Genomic DNA, 24,165 nt, shown 5'->3' with positions numbered 1-24,165 from the left:
TCATGTTGGCTGTTAATTACAATCAAGTCATTATTATCAACTGGTGACACCACAAGCGTGCAAATGCCACTAGGAGATATCTAGTACGAGTAGAAATATTTTTTGCCTTTGTTTCCAAGCAAGTCTCAGGAAAAGCAACGACTTGGACTAGACAAAAAGTGTGCAGCTGCACAATGAAAGAAAGACCCAAATAAAAGTTCTGCAAGCAAGAAATGAACGGAAAAAAAAAACAGCATTATAATGTAATTTTCTACAGCCCCACTGAAGATGGGAAAGAAAGATGCGACATTCTCTTTATTAACAAATCATGCACAAAGTTCAATGCACTTGAAGGTGAGGGTTCCAATAGGATTCTTGTGGTGTTCCTGACAAAGCTTCATATATTCTATTTCATTCACATGACTAGAGCAATTACCTGGGCGTCTTTTTCAAGTACTAGCTTAATCGAAGTGTCCCTTCCCTGCTCATTTTCTAAAGTTGCAGCGGACCAAAAAGCTACAATAGGTCGGCAATATATCTAGATCCAATAATGAAGCCCATTATGAGTGAATCACACTGCTGCACAGAAGTATTATAATAGTTAATATATCAATTGGACAGGTGCACACTGCCAGCAAGCGGGAGACTAGAAAGTGAAGCTCCTCATATCAGAAAACTCGTACGACACAGAGAACGTGCAGTGTAAGCGTGCAGTGTATCACACAGTGCAGATGACTCGCAAATCATGTCAAGCACACGACAGGCATCACAGATAATCTTCAACACAACCAAGATAAGAACGCTACATTTGCATTCAAACATTTGTGTCCTGGCATCCTGGTTCCTGGCAGTTCGTAAAGTGGCATGCAGAAGCACAGGAACAACATGTGGCAATGACCACATTCACTACCAGTAAGAGTAATAACAGTACATCCAGGAAGCCATGTCAGTGTAACAGACTACTCGTTACACCGCAATGAAGAAGTACTGGACAGGTACTGTGTGAAAAAACAGGAACTTATCGGGCAGGCACAAGCCGCAACCTCTTAATTTACCACATTCCAAATAAATTTGGCAAATCACAAGAGCATTGCCACATCAAGGGCAGTCTCATGATGACAACAGCACTCAGCACACCATAAAGCAGGTAAGGAAAGCCACAGTAGCAATAGTAGCCCATAAAGGGTGAGGAAAATCAGAGCACCTTAATGATCTCTGTGCCAGTAAAAAAGACTGGCTAGTGGCACTGATGTTTCTTGACAGTGATCTGCAATTAGCACAATAAAGCTAAAGAAGCAGGGAGTATGATGGGAAAAAACAATATCACAGTGAAGCACAAACACCGTCAAAAGAACACCGTTTTGCCACACCATTACAATGGCCCTACACACAGATGACCCTGAACGGAGCACACAACTTAGCACTGGTGACCGCAGGGTTTCGTTCCATCTTCAGCGCGAGTGCTTGGCTCCTCCACATCCTACTTGACTTGAATGCTCTGTTTGGTTGCATTTAAACTTGACTAGCTGGCAAACAAAAAAAGCAGGAAAATGCTTGGCCATTGGTGTCATTTCAAGAGGAACCATCCTTAGGTTGGATGCAACCCCTTGACCATGGTGAGACAAAATCAAGTGTTGCAGACAGAAGCCTGCTCTGCCTTTGCATGCCTTCTGGGACAACTGGGCATGAAGACAAAGAGTGCATGAGATCAAGGTCCTCCTTTAACTCGGTACTACGTTCATCATTGGTTTCTTGAAGATTCTGGCTTTCCCACAGTGGACATGAAAGGCCGAGTACAGCTTCTGGCTCAGCCTTAAATGCCTCATGATTGTATGGAAAGTCAAGGTAGTGTAGTGTGGAAGACAGAGCTTCGGGTACATGCTGTGGTGGCTGTTCCCACAATGGATTACTGAGGAACAAGCAGGAGTCTTCAGCAGATAGAACCGCTGGTCCAGACATAATTTGTCCCAAATCAGACGGGCAACTTCCAGCTTGCAGAATCTTGAAGGTGCCAACAGTATTATGCAGCGGTTGTGCCTTTGCAGACAGCTGTGTGTAATGGGTTTCTGGTGACAGTGGAGAAGCACTGATCCTATCTGGGTGATCTAGGTCCTCGGCTCTTGAGGCCTGCTTGACCGTGGGCGTGTCAAGTAGTGGTGCAGCTGGAAACGAAGGAGAGTTAGGTGTCTCGTTATCCACCACTGCAGAGGCAATTCCAGCAGCCACACTGATCAGCTGTGACTGCTTTTTCTGTCTGTTCTTTGAGATTTTGAGTGAAATGACATTGTGAAGGGCAGACTTTTGCTTTTTTCCTGGCGCACGGCCTAGAAGGTCAGAATTCTGATCCTCTGAAGACGTAAAGAATGGCCCAGGTGGATTGCTCAGTTTTGCATTAAGGGTTGTGCCACCACCCGACAAGGTTCTCCCTGGCTTGAGTGTAGTCTTCTCTTTGCCTTTCTTTGTCTTGGCTTTCAAGGCCCGTTTGACTTTTGATGACAAAGCACATTGATGTGGTGAAGGTGTTTTTTTTGGCTGCTCCATTAACATTAGAATAGCAGCTGGGCCCTGAGTAGATTCTAATTTAAGCTTCTCTTCTGGCACGGTAAGTATTCTACCAGCCACTGATTCTTGAGCAGACAGTGGAGATGCTGAACTGGGCGACACTCCTGGTATTGCAGACACTGAGGCAGTGGCAGCTGCATTTGCAGTCCTACATTGCCCTGATCTTTTTTTCGTTTCCCTGCGCTGGACTAGACCACCGAGGTTGCGCTGTGGCTGCGGGTGGTTCTTGCAGTGTTCCCGGAGCAGGTAGAGACGTGTGAAAGTGTTTGGGCAGAGATGGCATTTGTAGGGCCGCTCGCCCGTGTGGCACATCATGTGACGCTCGAGGATGCTGTTGCGGCCAAAGCCACGCTTGCAGACTGTGCACCGGTAGGGCCGGTCACCATTGTGCGACCGTTCATGACGCAGCAGATCGGCACGGCCAACAAAGTGGCGCTGGCAGATGCTACACTTGTAGGGCCGCTCTCCTGTGTGCCGGCGTCGATGATTTGCAAGGTCAAAACGGAAGTAGAAGCTCTTGGGGCACAGATCACATTCATGATGGCGCACGCCTGTGTGCCGCAACAGGTGTTCCACAAGTGTCTGCCTGCAGGAGTAAGAAATGCAGGGCTATAAATAAACTTTCACAAGATTTTGTTAGACTAAAAGGGCTTTTAAACCAACCAGAGGTTAAAACTTACTGCAGTGTGGCAGTCGTGCACAAGTGTGAATGCATATGTAGCCTCCACAATTTTTCGAAACGGTGCTCTAATGGTAGAGTTAGAAGTACTTCATGATTAAAAAAGAAGTCTTTACTTGGTTCACTCTTTTTTTCAGTATGTTTCATTGGTTGGCTCATCTGTCCCCAGAGATGAGTGCTCCTCCTCACCGTGCAAAAAGGAAAAGTAGCGAGCACACATATCTGTGAGCAGAGAGGTTCTTTTTGTCGACTGCATGGGCAGATGAGAATGTTGACACGGTGATCAGTGAGGGTTACTGAAGGCGTCGAGAAAAAAAAGGAATTTTTTCATGAAATATTTGGGGCCTGCATGGCTCATAGAGCAGCTATGTTTGACATTGCGGATTGTAGTGGCCCTCTGAACTAAATGCATGCATTCGCTTGAATTAAACAAACTTATGGGGGTGGTCTAGGGCCCTTTAACTTTTTTCTTTTTTTATATAGCCATGAATTATAAATATGTGCTATGCGTAAGTAGAGATGTCCAGAGTAACATTTGCAACCCAAAGGTTCTTGAATGAGAAAATTTAAAATTTAATTTCCCTCCTCGTCCCCACCGTAATGTGGCCACATTGTTGGCAGAACTCCATAGAAGCTAGCACAACACAGTGAATAGAGGATTTTGTTGCTTAGCACTGGATGTATGCCACAAGGGTGAGACGGCCGAGCCTAAATTGGGAGCAGTTTTAGAGCACCAAAATTTCAATTTTTGAGCAGAAAAACCTTGCTTCGGAGTAGTTAGCAGCAATAATATCTCGTCCTGGTAGCTTTAAAATACAAATTTTTAGCATTTTTTAGCAACGTAGGGGAACCAGTGCATATTTTATTTGGCTAAAAATACACATAATGGTTGGTTCACACTGGCGACTAGTAGCGGTCGCACGACCATTTGCGACTAGTCGCAAACAGTCGCAAAGCGACTGCTTTGGCTAGTCAATTCCTGAATAACTCTTTCAGTTGCCCGACCGCAGACGCAAAGCTGCTGGAACCAATCAGCGATTCGCAGAAGTGACGCCAGCATTTTTTATATCCAGGCTCACTGTTCTTTTTTTTTTTGTCATTGCACTGACCCCCTGCCACCAGATAGAAATGAGAGCATTCCCCTGAATCTGTGCCACCATGGCCACTACGGAATACTTGGCTTGGGGATGACGGAGTGCAGCAACTCAGGCAAAGTGTTGAATTTACGAGGCTACAATCGCAAGAAGTTAAACACTGTCAGAACAAAAAAAAATTAATTGTGCACTATCTCTGTATTCCGAATCGTTTTTTGTCTGGAACTTGGCTTGCCACCACCTTCAAATGCAGTGCATTTCAAAGGTGTTTGTGCTGCATGCCTTGGCACCGCTTAAAGACGGCGCATTTGAGAGGCGTTTGTGCTGCATTGGAGGCGGTGGCAAGTCGAGTTCAATTCAAGGAGCGTTTTTAAATACGTCACTGTCAGAAATGCTCCCCATCCTGTGAGCGCAACTCGGGAGGTAGGTGACTTGCATGGCTGGCAGACTCTCCAGAGCGAAGGAACGGTCGCACCAACCACCGGCTTTTTTTTTTTTTCTTTGGAGGCCTCTGTGCTGCAAGCACTGACACCACGGCATAGCACATCAGCGCCATGCCATTCTCTTGTTCTTCACTCAAATCGAAATCCATGACGCTGCTGGCAACACTGAGAGAGAGTGGACGAAAACAATAAATGCGGCGCGTCTGTTCACTCTGCTCACTGCCGGCAGCGATCTCCTGATCAGCTGATTGGCGCCGGTTTCCAGGATTCTCGCTCATAACGAGATCCGGACGTGACTTTCCGGCTTTGCGACTTTCGGTTGCTTGCATGCAGCCTCTGCTTGTGTGAACATTAGTCGCTTTTTGGTCGCCAGCTGCAAATGATCATAGGAATGGTGCTAGTTGCGGGTGTGAACGAACCCTAACACTGAAGGAAGTTTTTGAACAGATTATCGCCAGGTATGAACTGCACTACCCTTTCACATACCATGTTACCTATCTAGCGCTTCTACCGAAGATTTAAATTATTTAGAAAATGTTTTGTTGAAAAAAAAGGTTTCCAAGAAACATTTGAAAACACATTACACTCGAAAAGAAAATAAAAAAATTGTGATTGCTAAAAAATTGTATATACATAACAGCGGGCCTTCGCTTAAAAAAAAAAGCCTGACATGATAGTGTCAATTTTACTGCAAGATTTTAACAGACAACAAAAGCGCGCTGCACCACCGTTCAGAACCACCTCGTGCAGGACCACCTTCAAGAGTGCAGCGCGGGAGCCAAGAAACCTCGCCGCATCGACAGTCCCATAAAGCGCGTGCATATGGCACTAAGTCATAAGCAAATGGTACTGATAATGCCTTTTTATGCGAGCAAACGATGCAGTATTATTATTGCCCAAGCTGGCCTGTTCTATTTTCTTCAATATCATAGGTCATCACGGTCGATGTGGAATTTCCGATAATACGTCGACTTGCTATTGCCGCCCACGCCACGACTCACGTAAAGGCCTGACAACTCGAACTTGTCAACGGGCGGCTTTTTGATGAGGTGTCGTGCCCACTCTCTGTGAGGAGTGGGTACGTAGCTACGCGAAGCTGTGGTCCACTCTCTTTTCATGAGAAGAGGGTGCGACGCCACGTCATAGCCACGCGCTGACTTGCTGCAACGTGTACGTGTGACCAGGCCTTAATGCTGTCACACCGGGCAGTGCAGGTAAGCAATTCGTGTCCACGCGAACGAATCGTCAAATGTACAGACGCCAGCTTTATTTCGAAAAAAGATAAGAAAGAAAACGAAGTTTGGCAGTCACACTGCGGAACTGCCGCAGACCAAAACACCGACCGAACGTAAAGCCGAACTATAAAAGCTCGTGTAGCCCAGAGCTGGCATGCAGAGATGCCTTTTAAAGTGCTTGTTGCGAGTTTTGATTGAAAAACGAAGCAGTGGCAAATCACTGTTCATGAAAAATGTGCGACGTGACCGGCAACGTGCCACGAGTCATGAGTCATGAATAAAGCGCCGAGGTGCCCGTTAACAATATCGTTTGAAATGATTAATGGTTTGAACGCGCGTTCTGCACCATGGCTTCGGAAATAACCAAGTTTGTCTCTCGCTACCTGCAGACAGCGATGTGCGGATTTCGCGTGCGATGGCTTTTTTCAATGCAAAATGCAATGAGAACTCGCTTGTATGAATAAATTAGTAGCTAATGAACGTAAGCTGGGAATGCATTGCACACGTTTTGTTGCTCATGAAACCCATTTTGAGAACCCACGTGCACACACCAGGGCATCCAGGAGACGCGTTGCATGCAGGGAAATGACTCCACGTTTACAGTAACTCGTTCACAGCAAAACGCGTACGCATAAGTGGTCGCACACAGCAGCATCGACATGAAAACCGCAGCGACTGGACGAACGTGCTACACACAAGAACCGAAAATTCAACCCTTCTATGCTTGCCACTTGACTCAGTGGTTTTCGCTAAGTGACATTGGCACGAGAACACACAACGTAGCCAGTAGAAGCAGCACACTCGATGCACGGGAGCACATTTCTGGGGGATCACACATATTTTCAACAATTTAGAGGTGATTATGGCGGCACCATGGGAGCTTTCATCACCAGAAAATTGAAAAGTAAAAAAAAACACACGCATCTTTTATTTCATCATCTTATTAGTCATCATCTTATTAGTCAACTCGGCTTTTTTCCCCTGCTGAAGCTGAAGTTGACATCAAAATTCATGCTTTCGAGGCTGTTTTGGTGCTGTTCGGCGCAATTGTCGTGATTTTTATGCTTTTGGACCAGTTTGGGGCAACAAAACAGAAAGGTATCGAAAATATGTGCAGCTGTCTCACCCCTGATGACAAGCAACTGTTCTGGCATAGTAAAAAGCTTTTTCTGTTGGCACAGTGCAGGAACATAGCTGATCACCACTGTATAGAATTTGATGATGCCAAATGAAGTATAACCTCACATAAATGATAGTCAGCAATGTGTGAATGTCACCAGCTACAGTTTAATAGTAGTACCTGTAACATTGAGCAAAGTGACAACAAAGATGGCCATGGCAATTAGAAAATCATATGCAAAATGTGTACATAATACAGCTGAAACAAGGACAACCTACCCATAATCTATATGTATTATAGAACATTCCTTGCAGGTATATGATTTTTTTCAGTACCCGCTTCTATTTTCACTAATAAAGCCTAATTAATCAATTTATGAATAAATGCATGTGGAAACTAAAAAGTGCTGTTAAATACTGAGTGTATACTCAAGAGTAGCGTTTCTTTGAACCTTAGATAGCATAAAGTCGTGCAACTGTGCCAAAGAACTCGCAATGTCTTTTGGCACCAACCAAATTCACCTTGGAGCAGCATATCTACCTTTTCAAGCAATTATCAGCACGCACTTATGCACACAAGTAGCATAGAGGAACACTTTAAAGTCCTTCTATAAATATCAGTATACAGTATGTGTGCATGCATGCCTGCAGAATACTACTATATCATGCAGTATGAAATTACCTGTGTGAAGTGCCTGATGTTTCCAAACACCGGTGACCTCAAACAAGGAATTTTGCACTCATTTTCTAAAAAGTACAACTAGCATAACTTTGAAGCTGGCTATCCCCCAGTACAGTCGTAGTGACAGATACAAAAAGTAGGCTTATTAACACTTTAGTGACCTTGAGAAATTCGAACATTTTAGGTAGTCTAGAAAAGATTTTTATGCCGCCCAAAGTTTGTGATGATAATGTTTATAGTGTAGAGAGGAAGAAGATTATGTGCCGCAGTGAGTCACGCCTTTAGCGAGAGGAGCCAAGCGCGAGCGTTTGCCCCGAGTGCTGTTATTCCTGGGTTCGTTGCTGCCGCCTGCTTTCCGCATCAATAGACCTGCTGTGCAAGTACTATTTGCGCCAATAAACACCGTTTCAGAGTGGTGGAGTAGCAGCAACAGCAGCGTAAGTCAATGGCGCGGTGACAGGTGTTGTCTGAGAGACGGGCGGCAGTGCCTCAGAGACCTGCGCCTGTATTACCTGTCTGATGGCGGGCGGGAGACGCTCAGAAGAGGCTTCCGTTGCCGGTTGATACGACAGACACAGACACCTCCTCGCGCACATATCATTTGATTTCCGACATGACTGTGTTGTGGTCTCCACCTAGGGTCAATGCCGCGAGAGTTTCGTCGGTAGCCGCTGGCCGCCATGTCATGACCCGTTGTTTGCGCAATTCCTCGAAGCTCTGGCAAAGAGTGGTGAGTTCGGACACGATACGGGGGCCCTTGGCCAGCAGCATCTGGAAGGCGTCGTCTATCCCCTTCAAAATGTGTTTGATCTTGTCTGCTTCGATTGAAGGGTCAAGGCGCTTGCACAAGTCGAGCACATCCTCGATGTAGCTTGTGAAGCCTTCCCCCTGAAGCTGTGCGCGTCCCCGTAGACGCTGCTCGGCACGGAGCTTGCGTACCTCGGGGCGACCGAATACATCGGTAATGCGTAGCTTAAAAGCACCCCAAGTTGCGAATTCCGAGTGGTGGTTGTTAAACCAGAGACTCGCTACCTCTTTCAGGTAGAAGGGTACATATTGCAGCTTCAATGTGTCGTCCCACTTGTTGCTTGCGTCTACCTTTTCAAATGCCGACAGCCAATCTTCTACGTCTTGCTCATCGGTACCGTCGAAAAAAGGTGGATCGCGCACGCATAGCGCAGTGGGCACGATGACCATCGGAGGCTGGGTCGTACCTTGCTGGGTGTTTTCTTCAGCCATTTCTGGGATGGCAGGTAGTTTCCTGTTGCGGAGTTCCAGGTTGAGTTACAACGCACCACCACCACTCTGAAACGGGGTTTATTGGCGCAAGTAGTACTTGCACAGCAGGTCTATTGATGCGGAAAGCGGACGGCAGCAACGGACCCAGGAATCACAGCACTCGGGGCAAATGCTCGCGCTTGGCTCCTCTCGCTAAAGGCGTGACCCACTGCGGCACATAATCTTCTTCCTCTCTACAATAGTATCAAAATGTACAGCAAGGAGTTATCTTTCAAAGTCAGTTTCAAACCACAAATTCATTAACAATAGCACGCAAAAAATTATCAAACAAAAATTGTAACATGAAAGGAGGAATTTCATAAAACTATCAGCACTGCACTGAACAGAATAAGCATAAAGAAAAAAACATAAATACACAGTTTAAGCACAAAAAACACACACAAATATCCTGTAAATATAAGCATGTAAATGCAAAAGTTTTTGTGTACAACAAATAGCATTACATGTGGCATCTTTCATGCCATCGTGCTAAGCAGTTTCGCAATGTGCTAAAACACAGGTTTGGTGTGCATGTTTCACAAAATGCATTTGTTTTGTGTTCTCTCCAATAAGTTGAGTAGTAAAAAACAAAGAGAAAAGTAGGCAGCTCTCGCGAAGCACCACGTGGCACATCGGAGCACAGTTCCAGATTGACTCCCGGCTGCCTTTGCGTACAAAACTGTACTCTCTCTGCTGTCACTGGAAAGTGGTCCCGCCCGAAGGATCTGGACACCATGGACATAAGAGCGCCTAACATTCAGAACACATCGGATCAGCTTACGCCGACACACGCCGGGCATAACGTGGCTCGAGCGCGAAGCTACTCTCATCAGCGGACGACCGAGGATGTTCCGGGGTGGTTAGGCGAAGCATCGTCGTCTGTGCTGAAATCAGAAGCGTTGATGTCGTCTTCCGAGCCTGTGCTGTTGTCATCATTTGAAGAGTCCAGCCCATATGCATGACAATCCTCCAAAATTCGCCGTTTTCCTGAAGCAGTCATACCCAATGCCGACCCTATTATTGAAACTACGCACGCTCCCCTGCACGTAATGAAACACGCTTTAAGATTCCCATGAGGTGAAATCAGAAACACAAAAGCGAAAATAGTGAAATACTCCTCCTTTTACACGTTGGGCAGCATAAGATGGCCACAAGCGCTCGGAGGGGGACAAATATTGAAGTTGTAAATATCGACGACACACTATCAATGAGGATAGGCCTGGTCATGAAAGTTTTACGCAGACAGACAGCTTTAGCTACTAGGAGCGTATATTGTGTAGATTGTCCAGGAATTCCTTTTTAACTTTACAGAGCAACTGCCCTGATGGCATTTATTTGCAGCTTTGCAAAACGAATAGGTGAATAACAATCTCCTCCTTGTCAAACAATCATCCGCCTTGTGTGCTCTGGCAGAATCAATCTGCAACAGGTGAGCTCACTTTACCCATTAAAGTTAATGACGCACAACTAGCACTTTCTTATTTTGCGCCTACCAACAAACTCTTTCACTGAAAAACTTCCTAACTGTGCCTTTTTCCTATGCTCCCAGATCGAAACACATAACTTAAACAATAACTTATTACAAAATATTCTCAAATGTGATCCTGTCTTCAGCCTTCGCCTTTACGCAAACTTTTTAACGTTTTTTTTTTGCCCATTAGAAGAACAAAGTGGAATCTCCTTCCTCTTTTATGGCCCACGCTGTGATTGCATCACGATTCAAGACTGCCCTTAAAGGTTATGTCTGCTGTTTATTGTCCTGAATGCTTTGCTTGTTTGAACCTTCTATTTCTCAAGAACAGCATCTACCCCTTCTAGGCTGTAAAACTCAGAACGAGTCACTACCCCACAGCAAGTTGAAATTACTGAGAGAGTGTGCATGTGGCGGGCATTTTCCCAGCATAGCGCAGAAATTCAAAATTGGCTGTGAAATTGATGTGGGCGCTCGCTCTGATGCGCAACATTTTACGGCAATATCCTGTTCAAACCGGAGGGTATCAAAAGACATTTTAACCTGGTACATTCTGCATCCTCATGCTCAGAGTTGCCAATCAATCTGCCTTCTCACAGCAATATGGTGGACTCCCGGTAAGCTCAACTGAGAGAATGGCCATGCTGCTTCAAATTCTGGACAAGTTTGAATTTTTATATATACGAAGCTATTTTGTGAGAAATATATATAATATTTTCATTCACAGCTTTGCAGTAAAAATTACTGCATTACAATTTTTTCTTTCACGAAGTTTACTCCACCTTGCAGGCTTTCCTAAACTGATTTGCCAAATGGGATGCGCAGATTCAAGCATGCAATCACTGCTAAACAGATCCAGTAAAAAGAATAATTAGGACCCAAAAAATAGAAAGTATAGAAAGACCACAAATTGCTTTAAAAATTGCCTATAGTATCCTCATGGCAATTAGAGCAGTATTCTGTACGAGTCCTTAAAGAAAACAGTGAACTCTAACGAAACAGTTTCGAAGTAGATGACGTGACAACACTTAAAGAAGTGATTTGACTCAATAACACCAGCAGTTTTGCCTGCATTATGTAATCAAGGGCTGTTTTGAATATAAAAACATTAGCTAACATCAAAACAGACTATACAGCTACTTATCTTCTCAAGAAGAGCAGTATGATAAAGAAAGGTGCGAGACTAGGAGATACGATGTTTCCAATGTTCACTGCATGTTTGGAAATGTTGAACCACCTAGAATCGAAGAATATGGGAATAAAGATTAACACACAACATCTTGGCAAGCTACAATTTCAAGGCAATACAGTGCTTGTCAGTAATGATGGCAGCGATTTAAAGATGATTACTGAGGACAAAAACTGAGTTTCTCACCACTAGCCTGGCAAAAAAGAGAAACTTCGTGATTGGCAGGCACCCTATGAAGTCTCTACAAGAACTTAGGATACTTAGGATGATCACCTACAGAATAGCCTACTTAGTCATGAAAAAAAGAAAAAAAAAACAGCGAAGAGGAATGAGCGCTGCTTAAAAAGCAAAGACGACAACCATTGACATGAAGAGGATAATTGTGTTACACACGAATAAAGCAGACACACACTGGAGCAGATCAGAAATTATTATTAGGGTGTAGCAGTCGAGTAACACCATTGGTGACAGCTTCTCCATCGACATGGAAAATTTCTTTTATTTTATTCCTCATTCATCATTGTACCAGTCTGTTTGTAACTGCATCGAATCTGATATCAAGTTAGCATTCCAGAACACAGCCAGGTGACGGTAGACAGCTTTTTAGCATTGTTGCAGTTTTATGTTTACTAGACTTTTATACAGTAGGGAAGGCCTCCCAAGAGTTTCATCAAAACAAGAGCAAATGAAGAGGTCCAATCGCACACCAAAGGTGGGGGCATCATGCCTATTGTCAAATGCATCCGAGTCCTTGGCATGATTATCGAATCCAGCGGGGTGAATGGTGAGACTGTAAACAAGCTCTGTAACAAGGTCACCAACACGGTCAGACTTATCAAGCGAGTCACAAATAGAAGAGGTGGACTGAAGGAGAGCAGCCTCATTAGGTTGGTACACTGCTTTGTCATCTGCCACATCGTATGCGTAGTGTCAATGCACAACTGGTATATAGGTGAAAAGAACAAGTTTATTATCATCCGCAAGGCATACAAAGTCGCTCTTGGCCTACCAGAATCTACCACAAGAGTGGAAACTTGGGCTAGTTGGTGCGTAGTCATATTTGCAAGATGTTTCAGCGCGCGAACAAAGGAAAAAGGACAGGGTAGACAGCAAGAGTGCTGACTTCCAACTAACTTTATTTGACAGAGTGGCAAGAATATAAGTGCTCTTTCTGTCTACCCTGTCCTTTTTCCTTTGTTCGCGCGCTGAAACATCTTGCAAATAAGAATCTACCAGCACTGAGAGGTTACTCCAACAGGGCATTCATAACACTTTGGATGAAATAGCGGAAGCAGAGCGAATCTCGCACCTTGAAAGGCTTACTCTCACCAACACGGGAAGACATATATTACAAGAGCTGGGCATCACATATCACCGACAGCATGGTGACAAGGTGGACATACGTAAGCGAATTAGAAAGAAAATACACGTTGTTCCGATTCCAAGAAACATGAACACGATTTACAGCCCAGGTCGTAGAAAAGCCAGAGCTACATTCTACTGAAAACATAGTGCAACGATAAAAACACGCGTCCCACTAACGCTGCGTGCTATCTGGACAGACGGCGGCTTGTTATCCTAGTGATTTACACCGACAAAACGACAACGCACGCAGCTAGTATCAAGACCCGACACCCGGATATAGCTGAAGAAATGGCCATTGCTCTGGCTATAACTGACCCTGAAACTCAAACTGTGCTCAGTGACTGATGCTCAGCAGTGCGGAATTCGGCTAAGGGTCGGATTTCGACTGAAGCCCTTCACGTACTGGTGCATGCCGGCCAGATTTCCCAGACTACCTTGATTTGGTTCCCAGCCAATATGGGCGAAGTCTACTCGCCCTTTCCCAACCTTAACGAGGTAGCGCACTTCGCTGCATGCGACGCAACAAACCTGGAAGAAGGCGATAGGCTTTTTGAAAAGTATCTGGACCGGGATCGACTTACAAGATACAATGAATAGACCAAGGAGTTCTACTTGACCCGCCGATGCTCAATTCAATGCTCATCGATGCCTCATCCCAATTTATGCAGAGCCCAAGCAGTTACCTGGCGACAGTTGCAAACGAGCACTTACCCTAATCTTCTGATATGTCACCGAATATACCCCGAGATCTATAGCACCAACATCTGTAAGGTCTGCCAGACAGACACAGCTACTCTAATACACATGCTCTGGGAATGCGAGGCTAAAGCGAAGCATATTATTTCCGATGTTCTTTTGGCGAGGTGGGAAGTCGCCCTGCAGAGCTCCAAGCTCGCCGACCAACTCTGGGACGTCCAGCAGGCCCGTGAAGCGGCAGAGAGGCAAGGCCTTGACGTCCCGACGTGGGAGACCTTAGCCCGGGCCACTAATTTGCCGGACAATAAATAATGTTTGTACACCACCTCCACCATACAGTAGGAAGACACTTGCTAGGTACAGAAGCAGGGCATCTGCATTGGGTCTTGCGCTGCCCCCTTGTTATGCAATATTGTTTTATCGGGTTTTGATAGAGCAGTAAACGAAGGGTTCAACCGTGACTATGCTTTGTGTGTATATCATTGCATAGATGATTTCTTCGCCCTTTTAATAAGCGAGACACCTTCATTTATGACGATTCCATTGAAAATGTACTTCAACTTTCTCAGCGCCACGGCAAAGAGGTTATCATTCACTCATGAGCTAATTAACATAAGGTGACCAAATTCAATTTTTAGACATGCCTCTAACCTTCCTTGATGACTATGTTTGTTGCAAATATAGCCCGAGGCCCCAAAAGAGGTTGATACCTTATGGTTCAAGCCATTCAAAAACAGTGAAGCGGGCCATAGCATCACAGTGCGTCATGTTGGAATTGAAGAAATCTTGCATACATGCAGTGCAGCAAAGCCTTGCCGCGCAGATGGTTAGATTAAAAGATGCTGGCTTCCTGCAATATGTGATAACTGCAGCAGCGAAGGCAATGCTGAAGAAAATCAAGGCTGAAAGCTCGAACGTTCCTCCTCAAAGGAAGGTTGAAAAGAGATGTGTAGTTGCACCCTATGTGCACAAACACGCCACCTCAAGAAGGTAGGAAAGCTACATGAAGTAAAGTCGTGTTTTCAGCTCGTGAGAAGCTTGCAGGGCTGTGTGCGCGTATAGGAGACCGCTAAAACAGCATATACAAGTACCAGGAAAAGGCATGCGAATTTATATACGCAGTGCAACGTTGGCATGGTCTATTAAAGTCCTTTGTTATGTGAAAAGAGTTATGTAGGACATACCCGAAGATGTGTGAACATGCACATGCGTGAACATCAATTCTCAATAAAAAACAATACAACTGGGCACCTACCCACCCACTGCTCAGAGTACAAGTGTGAACCGAAACTGAAAGATGTAAAGATATTGAACCGCTGCTGCGATAATAGAGCAAAGAAAATTTGCGAAGTGTACTAAATTAGGAAGAAGAGAAATGAATGTGTCCGAGTCATCAGCGTTTTTGCATAACATACAGATGAGATTTATTGATGAACGGTGTCAAAGTGACGTCTTAAGATTGCTAAGATTTTCGTAGTGGTACCTTACTGATAAGCGCTTACGCGATGATGGTTTCTGGGAAACATAATCAGCCTTTTGCATGTCTGTGTGGTGCCCTTTCGTGGACACTTCCGGAAACGAATCGTGGTGAGCTTCTGCCACCACCGCCACTGCTTAGCAGAGATGGTGCCGGCGGTGCATTTGCTAATTGCCCAGTCTGAGTGTTGTCTTGTGACATGGAGCCACCTGGAAGTATTTACATGACCAGCGGCTTCTTTTCTGTGACCAACGGATGGAAGAATAGGTCAGCAACAATGTAAATGCCGCACAAGAAGCAGTTGACTGCCGTCATCGCGGCAACTGGTTCACAGCCGGTTCACCCTGCCAACCACAAAAGGGCCGAAACTCTGCAATAAGAGGTGCGTGTGCAACCTCGTGTTCAATAAGTTGCAGGCCCACATGGAGACTTCAGAGTAGCATTTGCCTTCTGTCAATGAAGGGCCACATTGTGCATAGTGCATACATTCGTGGCAAAGACTACAGGTGGCATATCGGCCTACAAATGACTCATTGGGTGAATATAACACATTTTCTTTATTGTTGTATTCATACTAATGATATGAACTGCTGGGCCACAGCTTTAGCGTGCTGTTGCACAAACTTTTACTATGGGAGCGCGTAGAAATGATTTTAGTGAATGATGTGCTTCGATGTGTTTGACGTGCCTAACTCACGTCACCTGTCAAGACATGCACGTTCCACTGTCGTTTAACCGAAATGGAGGTGCCTGGGTAAGTTAGACGATGAACCTGCAATATCCATGAACATAGCACTACATTGACGACAAAAAAAAAGACATGCGCATTGAAATTCTGCAGGATTTATGAATTGACATGTTGCATTCACCTCAACACACGCAGATTTTTTTTTGCTTTTTCACTGAACAACGAATGCGCTTTGACAACAGAAATGAACCATAGAGTGTCTGTGAATGACAGGTGACAATACTATTCTATTGTGCATTCATAAAGGGAGATGATTTAGACTCCAACCAAAAATTTTGAAGAAACCCGACGTTTCAGAACCGACTTGATTCCTTCCTCAGGAGTGACTGCGGAGGCTATGTAGCAGCGTCGTCTTCAAAGCACTCACGGGGTGGCTAATGACCCCCTCTCTCTCTCTCTCATTTTGACGTGGAGCGCAGACCGTGTGAACACACTGAGGGAAGGGTTCCGAGAGAGCCACAACTCGAGTAACAATCTTCTCCTCCAGTTCGGCTCGCTTTCAAGGATGGCCGTCGCTTCAAAATTTATTTTGTGATCCAACGACTCAGCATGTTCGACGACTGCGTTGCACTCTTTGCAAAACTTCCGTATATCGTTGGCCTGTTGCTTCAGTCGTTCCGGTAGGTTTTTCGTCTCACCGATATACGACGAGGGGCACTCGGCACACGGAATTTTGTAAATGACACCAGGGCGCCTGTCCATTGTTGGCCGGTCTTCCAGGCGGGGAAGGAGGCGGCCCAGCGTACACGAAGGCACGTGCGTGATACGAACCCCTTCCTTCCTGAAGATCCGCGCTAACATCTCGCTGGTTCCCTAAATGTATGGAATCGGTACGCGTTTCGGGGGGGCTGCCAATTCAGGTTGACTGGTGTTTTCATATCCTCTGTTGCTCTGGGCGGCAGGTATTGGCTTGAATGAAGTTTTTTGGGTATCCGTTTTTTCTGAGGTCACCAATTACGTGGGCCTCCTCTTTCTTTCGATTGGTGTCATTAGAGCATAAGTTCGTAGCTCTCTCGAGTAGCGTGGTGACAACCAAAGCCTTGTGGCAGGCGGGGTGGGAAGAATCGAATTGAAGGTAGCAACCAGTGTGCGTTGGCTTCCTATGAACGGAGAACTCCAGGCCGTTGCGCTTTCTTGCCACCTGGACGTCGAGAAAGGGCAGGCAGTGGTTGCTTTCACACACGGTCATGAATCGTATGGCTGGGGAACAGAATTTAGGTGTTGTCTGAAGTTTTCAACTCCAGCCGTCTTAATGACGCAAAAGCAATCGTCCATATAACGCAGAAAAAGCTTGGGTTACGGCGAGAAAGAGCTGAGTGCTTTCTCTCCAATGTACTCCAAGGTCAGGTTTGCCATCGTGACGGAGATAGAAGCTCCCATCGCGGTTCCACTGTTGTGCCTGAAAATAGTTCCTTTGTAGGAGAAGGACGTACTGGAGAGGCAGAACTCCAGTAGACGACAGAGCTCGTCAACCGCCAGAGTCCTTTCACTCAGGCTTGCATCCTCCTCAAGTGCAGCACGGGCAGCAGAGACAGCTAAGGGAACTGGCACGTTGGTGAACAATGAAATGACGTCAAATGAAAACTTGCTCTCGTCATCGCCGATGCTGACATTTGACGCTAGCTGCACGAAGTAGCTGGCATCACGGACACGAGTTGATGTCTTCCGAGTTAGTCGGGTGAAGATTTGGTGTAGAAAATTTGAAAGGGCTCGGCATGGGGAGGAAGTGAAGTCTACAATCAGTCGGAGGGGGACGCCAGGCTTGTGAATTTTTGGTAGTCCATAAAAACTCGATGAGCATCCGTTACGGCAGATTAGTCGCAGGTAAAGTGTTCTGAGATCCGGGTAATGCTTGAAAGTCTCCGCGAGTAGCTTGTTTAGCTGACTCTGGGTTTGGTTCGTTGGGTCCTTTCATATCCCAGTTTCATACCCAACCAGACAGACTTCTGTCGAATGTTTACTTTCACGCATTCATTATGCTCGAGCGAACAATTTATAGCAACTCTTTTCCGATATTTAGAAGACCACAAAATTAACAGCATAGTTCAATTGAGACCGACACCAACGCCCACTCAACTACACCTTGCTGTTGACATCATTCCAAAGCAAATGGAGAAAAAAAGCATATTGCGCAAACAAAAGCCATAGCTCAAGCATCATGGCTACTGCACTGCTGAGCTACGAGACAAACAAATCGCCCTGCAAGAAAAGTGACATATTCATTTAGTTAGCACACGAACACACCTTTAATGAACTGTTTTTCACACTGTCTTGCAGAATCGAAGGCTGCGACGAACTGCCGTCTTCATTGTGGTTCCTCACGGCCCTGATGCACGCTTCGAGGTGCCGATTGTGGCGTTTAGAAAGCGGGGAAAAAACAAACAAAAAAGAATGTTGCTGCTGGGCACCCGTGCGAAGTGCATCTATGAGCTGCACTAGTTGCTAGCATCGCGATAACCGAACCATATTTATAGATAAATTCATTAGTTGTGCCACCTACACCGCTCTCACCACCGATGCCATCGCGAAAAACATGCGCCTCCCCACAGATCGTTTCCCAGAGCCGTAGAGTCATGCAAAAGGCACATTATAGGTGGACTGTGTGAAATAAAAATCAGTCGCAAAACAGAGCATATGTGTGTTTTATACATGTGTAGCGCAGTTATCCCCTTTTTGTTAACATGTACCAACTCACCCAGTAACAAGTACTTCTAGACAACCATTGAGTCTATTCCCAATGTTCAAGGTGTATCAAACTCCGTTCAGAGGGCTTCACATCCCCTGGTCATGCAGGCCACTTTTAAGCCCCACTACACCTCAGCACAAGTTGTGGCATGACCCAAGGACTGCACACCTGAGGACAATAAGAGTGGGTGTACCCAACAAAGAACTATATGCAAGGATTATGATGTGGCTTACACCAACGAAATAGGCAAGAACCGGCCAATGAGGCATGAAGAACGCAAATGGTAGGTTGCTGAAGCCAACAACAGAATGTGTTCTCGGAAGGGGCGTGTTTCACATGGAGGAGCTTTTCAAATTAAAGTAGATTCCTCTTGAACGATACCTGAAGGGACTAAGAAAATGTGTTTCCTTCAAGAAAAGTTTCGTTTACCGAGAGATAAACAGAGGTACAATATTGAAGTAGGAAACTAAACTTATTAGTTGCAGTTGTTCCATTTAGGCAACAATTTCATTTAAGGGAGGACATGGGACCCAATAGTGAAATATATTATGATTAGGCCTAGAGACATGATTTTTTTATGGAATATTCAGCTTTTCACCCCAATTGAAAATATGGAATTACATTTCCTTTACATCAATAAAAAAAGTTACAACTTTTCCTATTTTATGAATTTGGGATGTGATTTACATAACTTTATGAATTTGGGATGTGATTTACATAAAAAGTAATGCATCAAAAGAGCTATAATTGAACCTGTATATTGCTGAATATTCAAATAGAGCAAATATGCAATTTCATGCTAGTATCTAAATTTTACCCAAGGTTATAAAGTTTTCATGTCGCAGTCTCTTAGCTCTAAATTTTCACAGGTGATTTCTGGAAAAATTCAAAATTTTACAATGTCCTTAAACATTTTATCAAGGCTTTCTTGCACACTTCAATACCCTAGCATTCAAATAAAAAAAGATCAAGAAAATCCAATCATTGTTACCGACACAGTGCTCATCCCAAAATTCAAAACATGCAAAAATCTGTATTTGAGAAAAATGCAAAAACTGAAAAAATTGTGAAAATAAAAATTTCATGCACGAAAGTCATAGCACTTGTATTCACAATCACTCAGAAATTCCCTGCGGAGTAGTCTGAAGCAGGCTTTTGATTGTGCTTCTTCTTTGCGGCTGCCTGGAACGTCACTGAAGATGCACGTTTCCTCTTCGAGCCGACGGCACGGCGATAGTCTTTCTCAACCGTCCGCTGGTTACCTGTGCATGTTTGATCTAGCTGCAGTTCACGCAAAATAAGCGAACTAGATTCCTTGTTCCCTAAGTTGAAACGCATAACAGCATCTGCCATGGCAGTCTCAACGGCAAACAATGACACGTTTTTGTCCTTCGATGAGAGGCTCCGAATGACGGAATGCAAGGTCTCATTCGCATTCTGCGTCTTCCCTCTGGTGCATCTCTGCAGGAGCTTCTTGTCGGACAAGCGTTCATAAACAGGACGCAGTGCATTGCTCAGAGCCTCTGGTAAATTGTACTTACTTTTTGGGATGGGCTCAATCCTTGACATGGCTGCATTATGCTTGCACCAAGACTCGGGGCCATGTGAACAGAAGCTGTGGTTTGATTTCTTGTCAGTGGATGTCACATGATGATACGCAGCCCACACAGCCTTGTGCATCTCATCCACATTCCTAGAATGAGATTTCAAAGCCCAGCCGTAATAACTCATCAGTTTTGTGATGAGGTCACCCGTGAGGGGGCCTTTGACACTGATGCGCTTGCTGCTGCCCCTTTGTGCTTCTGCAAGAGGTTCCGAAGCACAGTCTCCATGCGCTTCTGCACATGATTCGAGCAGTCTTCTTTTTCAACACTTATAAAGCCGTACACCTTAGCTTCTTTGACAGCACTGTATGACCGGCTGTCACAATCACAAAACATGGTGGTGTACCTGAGGCCATGAAAGCGAAAGGGAGCGCTGAAATAAAATCATTGCTGCCTCTACTTCCACTAGGCCAGCCTTGCATGAGGTATTCTTCTGGCATAAATGTTTGGCTTTCCATTCAGAGTATTCCGGGCTCTCGTGTTTCGGTCCACATTCGCAGCCGAGGCAAAAATTAGAAAGCACAACATAGTCTAGCACATAACCTGAAAAAACTTCTATCTCAGTGACTATTCCAATGTGAGAGGCGTGTCGTCTTGTGTGCCAGCTTTTATCAAAAAAGTTGGCAATATTTCCGAGGTTGCCGAAATTGAGGTCCTTGTAGAGGCACTTTACCACTGTGGCACACTTAGTCAAATGTTCTGCACAAGCTCTCCTTGCTGCTGGCTAAAGCTTCATTTTTAAGTACTCTCGGTACGTTTTCGTGTGAAGGCCCCGATGTGAAACACCGATAGCAGCAAAGATGTCATTCAGAGCTGTCTGACCATTCCCAGTGCTCTGAACCGCATGTGCCGTGCGAACGTTGATTTCGAATGGGTTGCAGTTACTGCTGCCACCAACCCGTCACGAGCTCCATTTCGAACCAACTTCTCTGAAGTTGCTGCAGTGGAGCTACAGCTTAACGGCTACGCCTACTCGCGCGTGTCGCGTTCCATGGTCAACTGACCACGGCACACTTGGCAAGCAGAATGTTCATTTAGTAAACTGTTCACCATGTCGAGGTCAACCATGGTATACGTCGGGGCCAATGAACTTTTGGTGCCGCGCTCACTCGTGAGAACACATTTTGCGCTCGGTTGGCGAGACCGAGGAAAGTTCAACTGCTTCTTGCTGGGCGCGATGCTCGATTAGTACTCGGTCAGCCGATGTCAAAAATGTCGCATCTATCCTCGCAGCTCAATCGCGCGTACTGCAGGAAGCGGTCGCAGTCGCCGCCACGCTTTTTCCAGCTGCGAGATCTGCTGCAGCAGCATTCTCTGCTGTCTTAATCACAAGCGGCGGCGTTGTTTCCTGGTGCCTTGTTGAAGTATCACAGTAATCAGCTGATTCCGCCGGCACCAAAGTCGTCGTCAAGATCGGTTGTGTTGCAACACCGCTTTGTCGCGGAATCTGTTGCGTTCTTCCGCCGAGATAAGCAGATATCTTCGTCGGCAGTTGCAATGATTTATGGCACTCTGAGCGTGTGTCGCCACTGGTAAAAGTTGTAGCGATCGAATGCTGCCGTTGTGTTGTGTCGGACTGCTGCATCGCGGCGACTACCGGTCTTCTGTCTTGCTCGGCTCTGCCGACGTAGCCCGCACTGGCTGCAATGACTCCTTGGGCTGCAAAGCACGTTTTTTCCGTCGCTTGCCAAATTAGTGAAGTGTGCGGAACTTTCGAGCACGGCTCGGCATCTCGATTTCGATCGCAAAACTACAAAACTTCCGGAATGGCGGTGACAACGCGCGTGTTTGCGACCGCGTGTGCGTAATCACCAGTGTTGTTAGTCCCCACGCTCCAATCACAAGCCGCTGTTCACTCACGTTACTGCTATGGACCAATGATACTGCACGGTATTATCGCTTGTTTTTGCCTGGTAGCGCAGACTGGCTGCAGCACTGAAGGTTCGTTCCTGGCGGGAAAGCGAGCTCAACAGAAGCTCTTTCAAACGAGACTAAGATGGCCGCGATCCGATGAGTGGTTAGCGCGATCCGAGCAATGCAAAAAGGGGCTGTTTTCGGCGATTTCAAAAGCGAGACCAAGTGCTGGGATGAATAAACATGACATTTTTTGGCTCAACGATGCGTCATTTCGAGTTCCTTTTTTGTGGGCAGGTGTGGGATGATAAGAAGATAACGAAAATCACCAAAATAAAAAATCTATTTTTTTGGCATTTTTTTTTGTCACCAAGACCTGTTTCCCCCCTTAAGAGACTTTCGTGGGAGTGTACTGTATGTCCCAAGAGCATTTCAAATTATGTCCACATCATGTGTCATCTAAATTTGAAGAGAGAGAATGAAAGGATAACATGGCACTGGCAGGGACCAAAGCTGGTCAGCTGCCAGCTTTGAATGACATCACGTGCTACACGACGTCAACAGACAAAAAGAGTTTTCCACACTTGCTGTCAGCTACTGGTGGCGGAGACCGATGCTCCCACGTTTAAATACAGGTACATACACCCTACAAGGTAAACGGAGGATGACCACCACTGTGGTAGAACTTCTCTCAGTGGTAGAACTTCGAAAGCGTTATTCGAAATTTGCAGGTCTGGTATCCACCAGCAATACATTATCGTTTTGTCCATTTTCCTTTCTTACCATTTACTATATTACAATTACAACAAATAAAATCCTCTATAGTCATCCCTAATCAGCGAGCTGCAATTCGAATCATGCCGTTCTCTACAGGCTCAAGCCGCACACCGCACTCTCTCTTCATTTTTCTTCTGCCCGTCCAAAGCTCCGCGCACAACTGTCGTTGGATCTTTGCCTTTTTCGTGGCCAAACGATCCATATCATCCCAAAGCCCTTAAATTAACTGTTCTTCATTAGGAGTGTTCTTTTTAAGCATTCTGTGATGCTTCTCTTTGCATATTTTATATGTTAAAAATGAAGGCTCTTATCTTACACTATCTGAAACTATGATTTTTATGTTTGAAGTGTTCACAGCGTAAATTTTGCTTGTGCTAACTTTAAAGATTGTTCCATGATTTCGATTCTCACTTAGACCGGGTGCCCCAACTAACTTACGTCAAAGGTTAGCAAACGTAGATGTAGAGGCAGGCGAGTGAAATCTGCTGCATGTTGCTGACAGCCACCGTGCGCACTACAATTTGTTGTTTTAGTTAGTTATATCAAATTATTTGAATAAATTGCTGAATACAGTTGAGCCCTGCTGAAGTGAATGCCACCTCAACGATATTTCCACTACAGCGAAAAATTCTTGGTTACCCGTCAGCAGTCTATAGGAGTCAATGCATAAATGCTCTCATCAAAATGAACCTTTTTTCTTCTGTCGTTTCACTTCAACGAAATTTGACCATGTACCTCCAGGCTCATATATTTATAGCCATGCATTAAACATAATAAGATTTTCATGCATCTTTGTAACATGGAAATATGTGAACGAATTCTAATACACGCGTTGGCACCACCACCAGAAACTGCCCCTGCTTACCAAGCCCAGAGGCCGCCTCTGCTAGATAGCGATGGCAACGAGACTGTTCTGCTTTAGCCACTGACTTGCTTCCCAGCCACAGACGATCTGAAGCTAGAGATGGCTCAAGCTCAGTTGTTTCGATTGCTCGCTCAGTTGGTTTCCTTCATGCAGCTGCTCTGGGTGCGATCGTGGAACGACTGCCTTTTCTGATGCCAATGCTTTTGGTTCTGTTCAGGCTTTGACAGTGTGGTAACCAATCAGAACGGCTGTTCATCCACATTATCACAAAGCCAGCCAGCCGGTAGTGTTGGATGCTAAGAATAGCATAGAATAAGGCAAAAGTCACCGCTCCACGATATCATGCCTCTATCTCAGCATTG

The 24,165-nt window shown here is 45.3% G+C and overlaps 1 protein-coding gene across 1 annotated transcript in view; it reads right to left on the bottom strand.

Annotated features, from left to right (window-relative positions):
- Window positions 1-243: 243 nt before the first annotated feature.
- LOC119170856 (uncharacterized) overlaps window positions 244-24,165 on the bottom strand; it is a 43,415-nt gene continuing 19,493 nt past the window's right edge. The window contains exon 3 of the mRNA XM_037422137.2: window positions 244-3,127. Coding sequence (XP_037278034.2) covers window positions 1,552-3,127 — 1,576 coding nt within the window. The 3' untranslated portion in view covers window positions 244-1,551. The remainder of the gene's footprint in view (window positions 3,128-24,165) is intronic.

The sequence above is a fragment of the Rhipicephalus microplus genome, chromosome 2, assembly GCF_043290135.1.
Source record: "Rhipicephalus microplus isolate Deutch F79 chromosome 2, USDA_Rmic, whole genome shotgun sequence".
Taxonomy (NCBI): domain Eukaryota; kingdom Metazoa; phylum Arthropoda; class Arachnida; order Ixodida; family Ixodidae; genus Rhipicephalus; species Rhipicephalus microplus.
The sequence above is the reverse complement of the archived record's forward strand: the minus strand, read 5'-3'. Positions and strand labels throughout refer to the sequence as shown.